Source organism: Dendropsophus ebraccatus, chromosome 5 (genome assembly GCF_027789765.1).
Source record: "Dendropsophus ebraccatus isolate aDenEbr1 chromosome 5, aDenEbr1.pat, whole genome shotgun sequence".
Lineage (NCBI taxonomy): Eukaryota > Metazoa > Chordata > Amphibia > Anura > Hylidae > Dendropsophus > Dendropsophus ebraccatus.
The window spans coordinates 158,452,830-158,472,369 of NC_091458.1; the positions used below are offsets into that span (position 1 = coordinate 158,452,830).

At 41.2% G+C, this 19,540-nt stretch overlaps 1 protein-coding gene across 13 annotated transcripts in view; it reads right to left on the reverse strand.

Annotated features, from left to right (window-relative positions):
* Positions 1 to 4,902: 4,902 nt before the first annotated feature.
* The window catches only part of SRRM3 (serine/arginine repetitive matrix 3), a 249,766-nt gene continuing 235,128 nt past the window's right edge, over positions 4,903 to 19,540 (reverse strand). For 9 of the 13 annotated variants that reach the window (XM_069971748.1, XM_069971751.1, XM_069971749.1 and 6 more), the window contains 5 exons: positions 13,164 to 13,495; positions 12,757 to 12,975; positions 12,102 to 12,239; positions 7,950 to 8,131; positions 4,903 to 7,332 (listed from right to left, as the gene is read on the reverse strand). In XM_069971748.1, coding sequence (XP_069827849.1) covers positions 7,295 to 7,332; positions 7,950 to 8,131; positions 12,102 to 12,239; positions 12,757 to 12,975; positions 13,164 to 13,495 — 909 coding nt within the window. In that variant the 3' untranslated portion in view covers positions 4,903 to 7,294. Of the gene's footprint in view, positions 8,132 to 10,214; positions 10,274 to 12,101; positions 12,240 to 12,756; positions 12,976 to 13,163; positions 13,496 to 19,540 lie in introns of all 13 variants that reach the window. The other 4 variants (XR_011363240.1, XM_069971758.1, XM_069971757.1 and 1 more) reach the window with 4 other exon arrangements.

Here is a 19,540-nt window from a genome sequence, read left to right on the forward strand (position 1 = left end):
TTTGATTTATTTTTTATTTTTTGCAGAAATCAATAGTCCAGGTGATTTTAAGAAACTTTGTAATTGGGTTTATTAGGCAAATATACCATTATCTTCATTCAAAAAGACTTTCCCCAGGTCCCCCTCCTCTCTCTCATTCACTGCTCATTATCAGGAAATCTCGACTAGTTTACATCAGTCGAACCCAGTGTAACCTATGGAGAGGGGAGGAGGGAGATTAGTCGCCAGCAGAGAGCAGAGAACAAAGGATTACACAGTGGGAGCTGTGTGAAAACCGGTATTCAGAGGTCAGAGAGGTCAGTGCTGACTTCAGAGGAGATAGCCCGATGATGTAGCTGTAAATTAACTCTTTGTTGTCCTGTTTTGGTTCCTCATCTCCCTCCCCTCTCCATAAAGAACCATAGAGACAGGGGGGAGAGCTTCAAACTGCTTTTTCATGATAAAAATGCATTTTTTGGCTAATAAACCCAATAACAAAGTTTCTTAAAATCGCCTGTACTATTGATTTCTGCAAATACAAAAAGAAACAGTGACACTTTAAGGGTGGGTTTATACATAACACAATTGCAGCGGATTTCACACTGCGAATTTGCAGTGCAATCGGCTGTGATCCCTATACTGTGGGTTTGAATAGGTTTACCTACACAAAGGGAAATTTTCATCCTGCTGCGAGTATGTAAACACCGTCCCCCTTAACTCATTGCACCCCGGTGAATACATTACTGGTCCACACTCCAGCTTGCTTCTGTGGCTTTCAGCATCCTGACATCCTGCTCAGCCAATCAGTGGGTGGGGAGGGACAGTGCACTGATTGGCTGATCATCAGGATGCCGAGAGTCACAAAAGTAAGTTGGAGCGTGGACGAGTAATGTATTCACCGGGACAAGGGGGATGGGGTTTACATACTCGCATCGGGATGGAAATTCTGCTGTATGTAAACCTATTCAAACGGATCACAACAGATTTCACTGCAAACTTGCAAAATATGCTGCAATTCCGTTATGTGTGATACCACCCTTAAAGTGAATTTGTCATCTGCAATTCACTTTCCAAACTGCTGACAGTTATATAGTCATTAGGTCAAGGAGACACATGGAACCTTTCAGAACGATCAGAACATGCTTTTATTTTCTGGTGCAAAGTGTCAAAGAGGATTTCCCAATACTTGAAGCAATAAGGTCGGTACTGTCTCCTCGCTCCCCCACCTATTTCATCTCCCTGCTTGATTGACAGTTTAAAAATCTAGTTCCTGTGCTGCGAAAACTGTGTGTAGAGATTTGGAAGCAGGGCTCAACTAACAATGTGAGGAGGTGTTACAGCTTTGGACACTTTACACCAAAGAATTTGTTCCTGTCCCCTCCTCTGATGTGTTCCTGTGTGCTCAGGTCCTGGGGATGTTCATCCTCATGTCTTCTGGCATCTTATTTCTCCTTCTGATCCCTGCTGCAATTAGGCCTCTGGCCACTAGGGTGTGCATGTGGCCAACTGCTCTGGATTTATAGAGGCAGCTTGTCCCCGCTTGCTACTGCTGTCTGCCAAACCTGAGACTCCTGCACCTATTTATACAGTAAATGCACCTGCTCCTCCCTGTCTGAGCATTGTTGTATCCCGGCACACAAAGGTAAGGTGTTCATCTCCAGTTTCTGCACAATTCCTGTGTACCCTGAGCTGTTTATGTTCTTTGGATTACACTTTATGCCTCTCTTGTTCATGACTTGGATTGTCTGACCTGCCTCTGTAGCTGCCTGGCCTGACCCGTTGCCTGACTACAATACTCGCCTCATCCCTGGTACTGCCAGGCTCGCTGACCACGTCTACTCGGCCTGTTCCCTGGTGCCTTGCACCCACTCTGTCTAATTCTAGAAAACCTGCTGCTGCTGCTAACACCGGGACCACACTTGTGCCATGACCTGGTGCCCTGTAGCCGCAGAAGTTTAGCTTCCTCATCTTGGAGCTGGATAACGGGTGAAGACCTAGAGGACACCTAGACTCCGCACCCTGGTGTGGCCCAAAGCCAAACTGATTGAGCAGCACAGAGGATTCCCATTCGCTGTCTGTAACCGCTTTCTTCAATTGCTGGATGGTCCAGTTCTTACACGCATTATTGTCAGTGGTGGACGGGGAGTGCAGGACGTTGCACTGTGTGATTCGACACCTTTTTGTCGTAGCCTAAGTTACATCCTGCATCAATTTCTTTTGCATCTCTTCTATGGAATGGGACATAATAATGAAGCCTTCATTCCCCAACCAGATCCATCAGTCCAATGTTCTGTCTCATGTTAGAGGTTATAATTAAGGATGGTCCGAACCTGGTTTGGACGGGGTTTGTACGAAGCCGAACCCTCCGCAATGATTACCGCTGTCTGCCCGCTCCGTGCAGTGGGCGGAACGCCTGGAAAACTGGGATACAGCCATAGCCATAGGCTGTATCCCAGTTTTCCAGGCGTTCCTCCCGCTGTATACGCCCGCTGCACGGAGCGGGCAGACAGCGGGAATCCGATGCTGAGCGTTCGGGTTCAGCCGAACCCGAACCTCGGCAGGTTCGGACCATCCCTAGTTATAATGTTATGATTGATTGGTGTATGTGCAGTCATTGATGAAGTATTAGGATTATATGACCACAGGGCATTATGGGAGCGGCCATCTTACTGAGCTGTTTTAACAGCATTTAGTAATTTGCCTTACTTTAGGCCCCGTGGATATAGAGGGTGTTCGAGTCCAGAGAACGTTGCCAAACCCAAACAGTTTTGCAAGGTCACTCAATACTAGCCACAACCAAATCATGTATGATATATATATTTTTTGCCTACAGGAGCAGGGCCGGCATCAGCACTGGGCTTACTAGGGTAAGTGCCAGGGCCCACAGCACCTTTTTTTTTTGTACAGGCTTTCCCACTCCTGAGAGCAGGAGTCATCATCATACATGCAGTTTGAGGCCATAAGGGATCACTGTATATCAAGGGTGACATGCGATGTATTCAATGTACAAAGGCCTCTTACAGGGCATTGGAGCACATGTGACTGAAGCTTTTATGAGTTACATCCCAGCACCCCTGCAGGTCTGCAGGACCCCCCCTGTCATATTTAGAATGTTAGTGGATGGTCGCCAAAATACAAAATGTTAAAGGGTGCCTGCCACAAATAAAACCCCTGACATGTAATAGCACTATGTTTCCGATTGCACTGGTTCTCACTCCTAACACCTGCTGTGATCAGAAGATACAGGAGGGAAAAGATATGCAGAAGCTGCATGTTTCTCCTGCTGCCAATCTTTGTATCTGCTGTATCTAAATGATTTGCTCCGCAAAGGGTCTGTCGCCCAAGGGCCCACAAAACCTGGAGCCGGCCCTGCAGAGTATATGTAGTTAAGGTCAATATTCTAAACTTATAGTTTCCAGAGCTGCTTGACTTACTGTGCTGCTCTGTGTTCCTGGTACTTACCTGGGGTGAGGGTCGTCTGTCTCTGCATCCTGGTATCCACTGGCGGGGAATCTGGACTTTCTTCTATTAATAGGTCTCTCCCTCATTATAATTTCACATTATATTTCCACAGATGCAGGTACACTTACTATACTAACTAGTTGTTTTCCTTGCAATGATGCCAGGACAGTGGATGTGTTCCTGCTGTCAGTGCCAGTGACAAATAAGTGGCATGAAACGTATTAAAGGACTGTGACCCACCTCCTACCCATTAGTTATTGCATGTGCGCTAGACAATTCATTTTGGAAATGAAAGGACTGTACTTAAAGCGAATGAACCACTAGGTACATCTAGGTACAGCTTAGTGGTTGTTTTACATGAACAGACCGGTGCGGGGATGCCGGTCATGTGGTCCTTTTTTTTTGAACCGCCGCCTGGTTCCCACGCATGGCACTGGTCTATTGCCGATGACCGGCCCGGTATGAAGCATTGGAGGAAGGGCTTTCCCTTTGTGACGCATCTCCCTTGATTCTAATGGAGCCATGACAAAGAGGGGAGCGGGTTTTGGCAGCGGGCTGCATCTAGTGCTTCATTCCGGGGCGGTCCTCGGGAATAGACCAGGGCTGTGTATGGGAACTGTTCATGTAAGAAACTCCAAGCGATGTATCTAGTGCTACATTCGCTTTAATTATGTGCAAACTCTGTGCCCTTCATTGTCCCCTTCACTTGACATACATTTCAATAGACAGAAAATACTTCTGTTCCCGTTCCATGATCACACTGAGGCTATGTTCAGACACTGTCAAAATGAACACTTTTTATTTTTTTTATTTTTAATTAGACGGCTGTCATTTAAAAACAAATAACAGCTGTTCGCATAATTTATTATTTGTCATTAAATGACGGCCATTCAATAAAAACAGACATCATTTCAACGGTGTGTGAACATCGCCTACGTACATAAAATATATGACTATAATCTAGGCCTTCTTTAGGTGAACAAGTGACCATTTGCCTGTATCGGTCCCTGATGTTTCGGATGGTGGCCCCAGCATTACAAAGTTTAGTAGTCAGGATTTTCAAAAAATGTTAGGGAATTTTTTAGCTTAAAGAAATTTCTTTTCAATTGTCATCCTTTTCATGTGAGCGGCCATCTTGTTTAGTTACAGTCTCTGACTACATGCTATACAGTCACACACTGTCAAAATGACGGACGTTTTTATTGAACTGCAGTCATTTAATTACAATTAACGACCATTATTTTGACGGTGTGTGATCATAAAGGGCAATTTTAATGGTCTTTAACCCTATATAGAAAATTCTGATTACTTTTCCATTCTCTATCTATTCTTCGCTACCTCCCACATAATGTGACAAGCAATCATTGGAAGAGTTCGATATTCTGAACGTATAATATACCGATATGTGCCAGATCCATACTGAGCTTTAATTATATTTTTGAAAAAAACAATAGCCGTATGTGTTAAAACATAGAGGAGTTTATGGAAAATGCCAATACCACATCACATTCAAATCGTTTGGGACGTTATGACGGTTACCAAATACAGGATTAGTAGATAAACTCCAAATCATTAAAACTATACATCTTCATAAGAAATAACAATGGATGTTCATGTGGATATTATAGGCATTAACAGTGCAAAAAAAGGCTAAAATTACAACTCAAGAGGGAGATGACCATAATGTTTTTTTGTTTTTTTTCCTCCATTGGTGACATTTTGGTGAAGCAGTCAGTAGTTTGCATACATAATATTTGTCATCAATGTGAAATGATACGGCAAATAAAATTCATGTCGGCATGCCAATAGGACATGATGGTCAGGTCGGCGGGGGGTTCTTTTCATTTCAATGGACAGTGACTGAAACCCTGCACATTGGACGTGATTGTACGGACATTTCTCTTGGTATCTTGTGAAATCATTTAGAAATATACAAAGTAAAAATTGCTGAACAGTGACAACACAATTTATAATATTATTCTGTAATCTTGGAGAAACTATACAACATATATATTATTCTAATACAAGGAAACATAAAGCATCTGTCAGTTATTTAAAATGTATTTGCTGCAGTGCAGTTTCTTTAAGTGAAGGATGTCGCCATAAAAACACGTAAAGCGCACCTGTCGCAAATGTAAAAAAAAAAAAAAAGTAGTTTTGCAATATACTCACTTTATCTTTTTTTTATGTTTTCTATCTTTAAATCAACATTATACATATGGCCAAACTGTGCTCCATGCTCCCTCCGTGACGATATTTGGTCTTTTCTCTGTAAAAAAAATAAGACCGGCCACAGGAAGTTCCCGTCCTTTGTGTGGTCACATAAGGAAAGACCCCTGTTCATCATGCAGGTTGTATATCAACTGAGGGCAATAACTTGAGCTAATTATATTATTACTATTATATTCTCAGCTCTGCAGCTTACCAGGAGACAATGCTCGTTGTTATGTAACAATTCAGTCAGTATAATGTCACTGTGTGTTCACAGAGGTTTTGGTGCTGTGTGACAGGAGAGCTGACCATACAATGCAAGCACCCCCACGATTCTCTGCTACTGAATTTAGATGCACAGCAGCACAGTAAAGGGAGATACGTAGTGGCTACATGTATAACGTTGATCCAAACATAGAAAACATTAATTTTTACAGTGCCTCTTTACGGCTAGGAGTCCACGGTAAAATCCCAGCATTACCGTCACTTGCACATGACCTCAATATTTACCTATAGGGGGAAAAAGTTGTAGGAACTTTCAACTTTTAAATCCCTCCGAAAATATTTAGCCCATGCTTGGTAATGCAACTTTACTGTGGATGAATAGAGATCATCAATGAGCCAGAACCCTATTACATTCCTGTGACTTGTACATGGACTGGACTGTGCATATTATTACATACAAGCAGCATTAGTGACCAGTCCACAACCGTGTACAGAATTAAATATCTTTATGGCCATAAGTTTATTTGTTCATTACGGCTTTTAGGACGTCAATTGTATATTTGATGGAAGAATTGCTCCTCTTAAAACCTCCATATACGACCGTGTTTCTAGATTGTCTTGTTCGTGCAAAAAATGTTTCTTAACGTCTCAAGTTAGAAACCAACCTTTGTTCTTAAAGCCGGTAAACAAAACTAATTTAATACCAATCAATAAATAAATAAGTAAATAAGTGTTCTTCAATAAGTTAAAAGTGCCTCTATATTTCGCGTGGAATCTCTTGCTCGGTGGTGAGAGTCGCAGAAGTTGTTACAATACTTTCCATAAATCACTGTAGAAAACTGAAGATCTGTGCTGATCTATAGCGTCCGTTTGGATACGATAATAGTCGTCTTAAACAAAAAAACAAGATACAATTACTCCTCACGTACATATACTGTAGATGCTGCCGGAGGAATGCAGAACGACTGTCGGGGGTGTAACCAGGCTTTATATCCCTGGATCCGGGGGCCGGAAACGACGGCAGCAACGTACTCTACATAGACCAGATATTTAGATAGAGGGCTAAAGCAGCAAACTGGACCTTTGCCCCATGTGAAAGCGAGCTTAGCTAGGTTACTCTATATGTATATTATTGTATCTTTTTGCTGGTGAGTTATGGGTGATAATTTTCAGGTTAACTCCCAACCCTAAATCCAGTGTAAATGCACCGGGCAGGTTTATACACTAACTATGCAGAGGCGGCAGCACTAAGCAGCTCTAGCTAATTCTTTTTTCCAGTTACCATCAGTTCTACATATTTTAAAGAAAATCAGTAAAGTATTACTATTGACCTGTTTCACGTATGAAGTCATGCTAATACGCCTTGGGCATTCTCAGGATATCCAGGGGTGACAGAAAGCTTTGGATAAGGCAATCGCTAACTATGCAGCCATGTGGGGACCTTAGAAACGACACCTGAGAACAGACATATAGGAGTATAATAATTATCGTAATCCATGAAGTCCTCATTTCTGCCAGGCTTCATATACGTTTGCAATGATGTTTTTTTTTTTTAAATAAAAAAAAAATCCATTGTGTGTGCCCATCTATCTATAACCTCCATGGGTGTAATAAATGACGTCTACATATATTATTACACAGTCTGAAATTGCTGCTGTTAGAATACTGAAAAGCCCCATCCTTCCTACCATATTGTGCGGACATTATGCCACCGTTCTATGAAGGGGTGAAGGGGCCGGGACTTCTGTGCTTCGCAGCATTGAGCACTCTGTTCATAGAACACATGGGGGGAAACTCAAGATGTAGACAGAATAAAGAAGAACGTTTAGAGATTCAGGATTTGTTTGCATCGTAAGATCCTTCCTAGGACAGATTTACATCGATGTGAAGTGGTGGGATGTGAAAGACGGTGAATATTCATTATATATAAATATATATAGATATATACATGTATTATTCTATTTCACATTCCAACCCTGTGAGTTTTCTTGGGCTAACACACAATCTACTTTAGGAAGCAAATGTGATTAGTAGACGGCTGATTTGATGCGCAGAGGCTTAAAATCCCGCACTCTCCGAGCTGCTCCGGTAACTAGGGCTTCTACTATGGCTGGGAGAACGGCTCCGAGTCCGGCTACGGCTGTAGCTGCTATAGCTGTCATAGCTTCGACTTCGGCTACGACTGTGAGAGTAGCTACTCAATGAGCTGGAAGATGGGCTTGGTCTGTAGTAAGGAATAGGACGCTTACGGGCACTGCAAAGGAAAACAATAAATCAGTAACATTAGCAAGTGGATAATAATCGGTTATTACAAACATTAAAACTCTACTATCAGCATAACTAAGAAATTTACGAGGGGTTCTGGTTAGTGAGGTATTTTTATTTAATTCCTGCCGATGCAGTAAAAAAAAAAAAAAAAAGCTATACTTACCTGCCCTGATTCCCCATTGCTGCTACTCCCCCTGATCCCAGCTTCTGTTCTCTTCTTCCTGGTTCCTGTGATGTCTCGTGTGGGTAAGAAGCACCTGCTCAGCCCACTAATTTGCTGAGTGGGCAGTTTCTGCCTGAACAAAACATCATAGGAGCCAGAAAGTAAATGTCAGCAGTCGGGATAAGGCAGCAACAATGGGAAATCAGGGCAGGTAAGTATAGCTGATATATATATATACTGCACCAGAAGCATTACATAAAAATAACCCCCTGCCCGGAGCACCCCTGTAAGACATCATTTGGTTAAGAGGTTATTTTTTAATCTATAAATATTAATAAAAATGTGAATTTGTTGATTGTTAACAAGAACAGGATAGTGGAAATGGGGCCAATCTAAGCCAATGAAAGGACTAATACATTTGGTGCACAATATGTCAAGCACATAAATCAGTGAAAGAATTACAATGGTAAAGAAGTATAACTATAACTAAGGCCGTATCCTTTACGGGTTTCCATAACTCACAGCAGCACATGTATAAAAGAGGTTATCCAGCGCTACAAAAACATGGCCACTTTGCTCCAGATACAGCCCCGCTCTTGTCTCCAGTTTGGGTGGCGTTTTGTAATTCAGTCCCATTGAAGTGTACGGACCTTAATTGCAAACCACACCTGAACAGGAGATAAGAGTTGTGTTGTCTCTAGAAGAAAGTGGCCATGTTTTTGTAGCGCTGGATAACCCCTTTAAGGCTTGTCATACAGTATATAGCCTCTGAGCTTGATCTAGTGCACGTTTGTATTAAGCTAAATGTTGGCCCCACATAATCCAGACTCTGAAAACATAGAAACAGGGTTAGTAGATAAGTGAACCTTAAGACGTGATTAAATGTTAGTGTCGAGCAAAAAAGAATTGCATTCCTTTCCATCAAAGCAAAACCATCCTGACCAATATGCAAAATTAGCACTTTACTCTATATTCTATCCCATGAAATGTATTGTAATGTATACTTTACTAAATTTTAATAAAAAAAAAAAAAAAAAAAAAGCCCTTATTAGCCTATGTGTAAAAACATAAAAAATGCATAAAAAGCAAATAGAAGCCACAAACATAAAAGCTTTCAAAACTGTTTCGGGACAGAGCCCAGCTAATAAAAAGACGAGAAAAATAGCCACCTCTTATTTCGGCACTAGAAGCACTAGTGGTGGGTTGTTATTTTTTTCCATGCCCCCCAAGTAGATAAGGGCTCTGCCGTCCTATGTAAAAATGCCGGCTGTCTTGTAAAATAACGTCTGTTACAGGGCAAATCGCATCCATTATTTCAAAATTAACATCTGTTATTTGCACAATAATGTCCTTTATTTTATAAGACAGATGTTATTTCTACATAGGGGGAATAAGTTGTGGCTTGTGTCTGTTATTGCGTTAATGATTACAGAGTGCGAGGACTTGGCGTTCTGTCTGCCACAAGTGACGGGTGGTGGGGGGCACTTGTGTGTGCGCCGATTCTGCTATGCACATAACCCATTTAGGCCTACGGCCATAGGTGTGTGAAAGAGTGCAGAAGGCCCTACTGCCAGACGTAGGTCACGTCCCCAGATGTTTCTACACATAAGACACAACCTTTAGACGTTCCCATAATGTGTAGACACATGCTGTGCTTTATTGTTCTGCATTTGTATAAAAAAAAAAGGACTCGTTGCTTGACACGCATGGAATGCAATCATTTTTTGCCTCTAGAAAGGTGTTGGCACCCAATAAAAGTTGTGCAGAGTGTTATAAGAACAAAGCTGAAACCATCAGATCCCTATGTAGAAGAGACTGCGTTAAGACAGAGACATCCTGAAAGCTGTTAGTATTTATTATAAAGCACCCGGCTTCATCTGGAAAGGATAGAGTGACAAAATGATACCAGTAAGTAAGTATACTTGCTGCAATGGACTTCACGGGAAGCAGGTCGTCACATGGAACCTTAACGGGGATTGAACAGCATCAATTTACATGAGACAAGAAATCAATTCAATTTACCACGATAATTATTATAGGCATAATCTGCAGTATGGATTTAACGTTTTCCTCGGTATTATACAGTATGTAAAGTGGCAACTATTGGTCTGACCCAGAAACGCTCTAAAAGTAGGTTCACTAGCCACCTATGAGGAGAACAAACAGGGAGGGAGGAGCGCTGCCGCACAACTCTCTCCCTCTCTATGTAAGTGAGATGTCCCCATAGACATTGTGTGTCCGTCTTAAGGCCGTATTACACGGCACAATAACGAGGGGTGAAGTGGGCGCCAACCTGTCAGTTCAGCACTCTCTTCCCCCTAGTTCTCTGAGGAACAGGAGGGGCCGTGGGGAGCAGTGGCCTGAATGATCCTTATGGGCCTATTACACGGGTCGTTAGAGGAGCAAACGAGTGCTCTCAGCGCTCGTTTGCTCCTCTTTCCCCGCTCGCTGCCGCCGCTATTCCGCGCGGCAGCAGCGAGTGGGTGAGTGCGGGTGGTGGGGAGCTGCGGGGGGGCTGCCCGGGTGATCGCTGATCGTCCGGGCAGCCCATATGATATAGCAGCGTCTGCTGCCGACGCTCCTATTCAATGGAGCAACGGCAGCAGATCGCTACTATATCAGTCGCTTGTTTTTCAACATGTTGAAAAACAAGCGACTGCAACGATCAGCCGACATGAACGATGTCGGCGGATCATTGCACGGCCGAATATCGGCCGAATACGAACGATAATCATTCCGTGGAATAGGGCCTTTAGATCCACCAAACGATTATCGGCTGAAAAGGCTGGTAATTGGCCAAATACGGCCAATAATCGTTTTGTGTAATAGAGCCTTTAGCCACTCTTACTAGTTTTCCCTAACTTTCTTTTGATATGTCTCTGTGAAACATCAAAAGTTTTTGTTTTTTTTTGTTTTTTTTGGTGACGGTGCCAATTTAAGATTGTCGGCATTGTTACCTATAAAGAAGCAGCTGTTGTATATAATACTATCCCATTATTTTTTTGGGTGCACAGTTCAGGTAAACCTGTTGAACTAATATTAAAAGATCATAAAAATAATATGAGCTGAGGACACATTTGTTCCTGAAAATCATTCGGAAACAGTTTTCAACTAAACCATTCCGAGTCTTGCTGCCATCATCATAAACCAATTACACAAAAGAATCAAAAAGTTCCGTGATCGAATTCACAAAGAAAAACAGTGAGTTGTCATCCATCATCACAACATAATAGAGAAGGTTCCGGACTGAGGTATCAGTCGGCATCTACTATGTGGCACTTTCCTTTACCAGGTTCACACCTTCTCCACACCAATGCTATACGGTAGTTACTTTTTGTAAGGTCATTCAGGTAGTGACAAAAATATTATTTAAAGAAGTATTTCCATCTCATAAAGTAATGGCATATTGCTATCATGAGAAATAAGGTCCTAGCGTGGTTTGGCATTGTAACCCTTCCAGTAGTTTTCCTGGTATTGCTGGGTTAGTTCCCAGCCACCAGGCAGGTGACCACTGCACAGTTTTTTTGCAAGGGAGCTGCTTTGCCTACTTTTTTTTTTTCCAGGCAGCACTGCCTGGCCTATAAAACTTCTATACCACCTTGACAGTCTTCTCAATACACCTTTAAAACCAAATCAAGGGCCCTTCACCCAGCCTACCAGCATTCTGATCTATACTAACAAGGGCCTGAAACAACTGTCTACACATGGGTCCTCTTCCTTTCGGTGGAAACTTCTCATGCGAGTTTGGCAGTCTCCCCGAGGTGACACATTACCTCCTGAGACTAACATTTACCTTGTAATTCTTCTTGGCTCCATGAAGCTTGGTGAGTCCCTCCTTCTCTTCCGAATAGGTGAGTAACTTCTAGAGCGACGTCTAGGTCTCGTTGTTTCAGTGTCATTATGTCGCGCTCGAGTCTCATTGTCTTTTTCCCTAAGATAATAAATATGCACTAATGTAAGGAACGAGCACATCTAGTCATCCGGAAGGCATAGACAAAACAGTAGTAACATCAGAAGTATTATAAAGAATAGCCTATATTATAGATCCCTTGCATTACCAGTTAGAGGACAATTTCTTACACATGACATCTAATACCAATAGCTATTTCATCTGTTTTAGTTTTTTTTTTTTTTTTATGTATAAATGCATTCAAATAAGCACAAAGATTAGTTTTGTTACTAAAAAAACCAAAACCTTAAAAAAACCAGAAACTTACCAAAAATGGATATTGTATTGAATAACTGCAAGATCAAAATCTATTCTTTTCATCAGTTAGAATAATTGAAGTACTGTACGTATTCTATTTTAAATCCTAAATTCTGTCATCTTAAATTTTTGCCCCCCCCCCCAAAAAAAAGTTGGCAAAAATTGAGAAAGAGAAACATGTTACATTGCACCAAAAAGCTGCTATAATAGATGTTAAATTCAGGTAATAATTAGTTTTTACCTGTTTAAATTCTTCTTTGGAGAGAGAGATCGAGACCGGCTTCGCGCTGATCTCTTGTCGCGTGACCTTGAACGGGAAGGTGAACAGCTGGAACTCCAAGAACTCCCTCTGTTGCCAATACTGCGCACTGGACTCTTCCTCCTATCAAAGTTTTGTCGCGTATGCTTTACTGAAGACTCTGAACTGTTTTGTTTACCGCGACGATGTTTGACCACCGGCCTATGACAAATAACAAATATACCGATCGCGTTCATTCATTTACTAAATGACACAGATTCATGTTACAGTTCACGCAAATTGTAACTATATGGAGCGGACACAGATATTGAATATACTTTATTTATGGAAGAAAAGTAAAATCTAGGCTGATTAATTATTCCAATTACATCCAAATAACATGGCCTTACTTTTTTGTGGAAGCACCATGGGTCTTTTCGACTCCAAGCGTGTGTGAAAATACAGATCCCTCCGAATCACTGCTATAGCCTGTATGGTTTCCGGAGTTCACCAAAGGCTCCTTGTGTGTTCTGGTCCGTCCTCTGGATCGTCCATGGTGTCTCTCTGATGATAGTGACCTGGAGTGGCGCCTCCTTTTCTCATCTGATGAACCTCGACCCCCTTTACTTGAAGAAACAGATCTTGGACTCCTAGTATCGTTACGGTTATTAGCCTTATGACGGTTAGGCGATGCCTCTACTTTTGAATGTGTCTTTGAAGATGGAGATACTGAATTCAACCGCTGTGGAGGGAAACATAGAAAAGGGGGAAAGAGAAAAAAAAAGGAAAGATGCTTTAGCACGAACTCAACAAAAACTGGCAACTAAAAAGTCAACTCACAGTTGCATACAGCACGTTAACACAGAGATTCTACACTGAGACTATTCTTTCTGCTTAGCCTTCCGACCCCAACAATGCAGCTCATGCAACTTTGCATGCAAAACGCAACAAAAAAGTTGATAACAGAAAGTAACTGTAAAGAGCAGGTGGGGAAGATAGAACTCTAAGATTAAGACCTTACATAAATAAATAAAAAAGGAAAAAAAAAAAAAAAGGTAAAGTCATGTAGATTAAAAATGAATTTAGATAAATAAATAAAAAAAAGAAGAGAGGACTAAATAAAATAAAAGAATTATAAGAGTGAGGAGTGAGATAGACATCTGGACAAAACAGCACAAAAACTGGTAGAGATTGAGGAAGGAACAAGGAAAGTAAAAAATAAAATAAACTAAAAATGAAATTAAATTCACAAATGTTACTGGAAAAATAAATTGTCTTTTTTCATTTCAGTTTGTCTGAATTCCTCTTTTTCCGGCAGAGTACTGTTGAGCTTTCATCAGCACCCTATGTTCTTAGTTTTGTCACACTGTGATCTTTTTTTTATTTTTATTTTTTTTATTTAAGTCCCTCTTGGATAACATCCACTTACCAAGAAAGTGGCATTTCCTCCTTTAGTAGGTAAGGTATGAAGAGAAGGGAAAAGTGGGGCAACATAAGTGCATCATTAGATTCACAAAAATGCAAGAGAGATAGAGAGAGAGAAAAAAAATAATAAAGAAAAAAAAACACACAAACCCACTTTCCTGGCCTTGTATTTGAGAGTGATTGCATAGGCCAATCATGAGGTTTGAGTGACCTCTCAGTGACGTACTGTAGCTGTATCCTACATTGTGTACTGTATTGTAGTCTTGACTTATTGTGATTGTATTTGCGCTGGATCACACACTGATATCTAAAATTTTGATACCTTGTAAATGTAAAAAGACAGTGAACAATATATTGTGAATGTCAACGATAAAAATAGAAGAAAAATATGGTATTCTTGCCTGGGAATTATTTTGAGCCAAAAGTGTATATGATGCTCACAACAGCATATTTTCACCAAGATCTATGTATAGCTTTACTTATTATTGAAAAAACAGTAATGCTAAATGCATATCTAAAGCGAAACTGTACCCACCTAAACACAACCCCCCTCCCCACCAAACCATAGGTACCAATTGGTTAGCTGACCTCAAGTCCTTTCCTGTCATGGGATTCAATTTGATCCTGGTGCATTCTTTGGGGCAAAACACACATTTATAATCTGGAGGAGCGATGTCAATTGGGCGGGCCTAGAGTGTCCATGCCCTAGGCCTGCAATGACTTCTGGGTCTTCCTCTTCACCCTCTTTGTCCCAGCAACACCCTTGGGCAGGATTCCTCCTCCGCTTCTTAAATTGCACACATGCACCATATTAATCGCCACTGAAGACAGGAGGGCAGAGAGGAAGACCTGAGAGATGTTGCTGGCCTAGGACACGGATGGGCCTGGGCTCCTCCTCATTGACACAGCACCTATGGATTACCAATGTTTTGTTTTTACCCCAAAGAAGATACTAGGACCAATTTGAACCCCACGATGGGAGAGGACTTGATGTCAGCTTACCAAGGGTACCTGTGGTTTATGGGTATTGTGGGTGGGTACAAATTCACTTTACCTTCTATTTCCCATAGATAATGCTACAACATATGTACTACATTAAACATATAGCTTTACTCTAGCAAAAGCCTAGCCTCAACCTGTTAAACAATGAAAGAAAAACTGGACAAGAGCTAAATGTGCCCATAAGTAGCTTTTGAGGGTGATGGGCCAATGTTAGATGAACAGCTGTATCTTACTCCACTCTGATGTGTAAAGAAAAAAAATATTCAACACACTGACTGTATAGCACACTGTGGAACTATGCTACCATGTGTAAATAAAATTCTAATCATATCCATTGGCTACATCTAAAAAAAACCTACAGGGTAACCATTTAATATCTTTGTATTCATGCTAACATATACTGAAATGTAGGTTTCCCTTTTGTCCTATCAGCAGCAAAATAGTGGGGATTTCTCCATCCTTTGCTGAAACGATAAATGGACCCCCTAAACTTCATCCCTTTCTAGATATTCAAGAGTCTGTGGAGCCTCATTTAAGAGTCTCAAAACACAGGACTAGCCAGATATCCCTCCAGGAAGGACCCAGCCAAGCAGCTCCTGTTGGGAAACCCCCAAAACCACCATATTAAGTGGCCCTATAAGTCAATGTAATGACAAGGGAAAAACCAAGGCCAGGTGTCCATCCACATACAGCTGTTTCGGGGTGTTGCCCCTCATCAGTGTGGAGCAGGATTCTGGCTAGGTGGGAGCAATGCCTAGTAGAGCTATAAAAGCTTGCTGATCTCAGATTGCCGATCTCAGGGAGACCAGCCAAAGATAACACTGCCGGCTGCTAGTGAAAGCGCTCAATGCAGTGAAATCCTAGGGGCTAAAGGATTCTGGACCAAGGAAAGCCTCTTCTAAAAGACCTTTTTTTGGCCTGTTGTGATTGTGAGGCATCTTTGTGTATCCTCCCGGGATCTGCTTTGGATCCTAAAGAGAGCGGGCCAGTTTAAGCGTATGCGTAGTCCACGGAAATTGCGAGGAAAACTTCCAGCCGATTCCGTGTGCGCTCCCACTTGAAGTAACGCTGGTCCCATAGGCTCCATTCTTTGCGCCGGCAGATTCCACTGTCTGCCCAAAGAATTATGTCAACCTGCTAATGTTCTAAAAATCTGAATGATTTTAATAGAACAATGTTCGTTGTTGTGCAAACAGTGCCTCAACTATGTCCGTTGTTTACTCCAGTTGTATAAAATAATGAACATGTCTATTTTTGTACGCCCGCAGTTCGCAAACAACGGCCGCAGAAAACAGACCTTTCACACACTGTGTGGCTGTCCTGCAGGCCGTAGTGTGAATAAAAGTCAATGGTTAATTTATTTTCATTCACACCCATACTGCCAGCAGATTCTATGGGTGGAAAAGAATGTCCCTGTGGCCGATTAATGAATTATCTGCCAGAGCAACACGTACATCCGTTTTCCCTTGGTCCTTTCAGCAGCACAAGATGTGTATTCAACGAATAACACAAGGGAAGGACATTAGGGGGTCCTAATCACTAAAAGCTTCAACCGTCCTCTCAGTCCAGAGCATGGAGACGTCCCCACCATAGTGCTGCTGAAAGGACTAAGGGAAAACAGATTCAGATTCGAAGTCATAAGCTTTTATAAATATACTTTTTCGGTATGTGTTAAACTTTTCATTGGTTAGTTTGGAACACACTAAGTTCTCTCCAATCTTTCTCCTCCATACGTCTCTTTACTAGATCAAAATACCAGTAGAATCTCTATTCTACTTCTGATACTATTATCTCCAGCACTTCTCCTGTTCTCCTCTTCTCCCTTATAGTTGCCATCTACAGAGGATAAAATATTCTCCTGCCCTGGGTAGTTTCCTGACATTAGTTCTGCATTACAGGGAGGTAGCTTTTCAAACCTGTGGTTCTGTCCTAGACAAGTGTAGTTTGCTCGGAAAGCAGCAATGGTCCAGATGCTTGGTTAACAATGCACATTGGTTGGATGAACATGCTCCATCTATCCCAGTGTTTATTTAAAAAAAAAAAACGAATTAAACACTGGATTACGAGAAATGGGTGTATATAAAGGGGGGCAGGTGCTACGTTTGAGAAAAAACATGCAGTATGGACTGACACATTGGGGCGGGCATCAACGGAACTAATAAGACTAGTTTTACGTAGAGATGACTTTATATCCAGCTAACATAAATACACACTATGTATTGTGGGATGTTCTCTATGATATACATTCTGTGTGTTATATGTGACACTGTAATTTGTGGATCTAATACGTTGTTTATTTTATAAAAGTTACTAGTAAGAAGCAGAACTCTGTTTTTAGGTCCATAGTATTGGGCACACAAGTTTGCACTATAATAGGAGTTCAATTTGCACTATTCCTAAGACACCAAAGTAACTTATGCTGCCTCAATGCTAATATGGAAAATTCTTTAACAGACCCCAATTATATGCCATCTATAATGCTGGACTAGGCCGAAAGACTTTTGATTACAACTGTTACAGTAGCTCTATACTACATATATATATATAGTACTACCACAATTACAATAAACCGTACAATAAATAACATTCTTTAAAATTGCATTGTGTTGGTGTGAAAAAAATGCAAAAACCAAAAGTGTAATAAGAGGCAATAAATGGTATGTACCTAAACAGAAAGAATAAAAAGAATAAAAACTCTAACCCTTCCTGCAGAAAACACCCCCCCCCCCATCAACAAACAATGCGGTGACATAAAAATTATCCCCCCCCCCTAAAAAAATACTTTTATTTAGCATATTTACTATGACTAAAAATAACAATATATAATAATAGGTACAATCAGAATTGTGCCAGCTAGAGTTGGGCTAACTTTGAGCACGCTTGGGTTCGTCTGAGCCTGAGTGTGCAGCATTTGATTAGGGGCGGCTGATGAAGTTGGATGTAGACCTAGGGATACAGCCATAGGCATCCAAAGAATAATTCCGATATGCCATTGGCTGACTAATCCTGTATTATACATCGGAAACTGCTATATTGTTATGTCCATCAAAATAAAAACCTATACCAAAATATTAAAACTGTAAATGCACGTCAAAAATATACTTGTATAACTGGAATATCAATGTTGCAATGACAGGGTTAAACTATTTAGCAAAGTTATTCCATAGTCACAGGATTGTGTGGGTCCGATGCTGGGGCCCCCCAAGATCTCGAGAAAGAGGACCCGAGTCTTTATTAGAATGGAGCGGCATGTTGTGCAGGCATCCATTCATTCTCTATGGGAGAAGATGAATGGAGTGGCGCTCCATTCTAACATGAGAGTTGAGTCCCTGCTTTGGTGGCGATCCCGCAATCAGATGAGGCATAACTTTGCAAGATGGGAAAACCCCTTTAAACAACTAAGTTGTAATATAAACTCCTACAGATACAGCAAATGAGATTGTAAGCCTCATCACCAAAGTGGACATTAACAGAGAAACCATGTATCACACTACAGAGTATCTTGGCAGTTTAAAAGCAATGGGAAATAACATACGGTAGCAATGGCATAATGCAGTGTTGGACTGGGGTACCTTGGGCCCACCAGGAAATCTGATTCTAGGGGCCCACCCTACATACACCAATTATAACCAGGAAATGTGATAACACAATATCAGATAAAAGAATGATACTACATTAAGATACCGATTACCAATTGCTAAAGCATCAATGAGACTCTAATTTGGGATGAAGGACAACATATAGGACAAAAATATAGAATTATGTAAAAAAGAATTGCAGATAGCTTCTTGTTGCTCTTCCTCTGGTTTATATGGTTCATATAAGAGCCTGGATTGTGTGAGGCATGGATATCATTAGTAAAGTCCATGATAACAGGATGACCCTACAGTAAAGTATTATCCAATGCTAAAGTATCACACTCAAAATGTTGGGTAAAGCCAAAGTTAAAGCAGTCAACAATAAGCAGTAGATACTACAGATTGATACATGCCTATTCTTGAAAAAAATTAACACCTAGTCTTAGACCTATCCATTTGCTTTCTTGCACATTTTCAATGTTTTCCTTCTCATTTACATACATTCCCATTTTGCACACAAATGACTGGAAACAACCATTGCCATTTGCCACAATAACGTTTTTTTTTTTTTTTATATATATAATCCTTGCCATTACTGGACAACTCTCTTGTTGGGGCCATAAGACTAGAAGTGATCAAATAGGGCCAAAGATCAGGTTCGTATGAACCCGAACCATCTGCATTTGACTCCCGCTGCCTTCTAGTTCTGTAGGGAAGGTGGAGACAGCCCGAGTACTGCCTGGAAAACAGGGATTCAGCCTAGGTAATAGTCTGTATCCCTG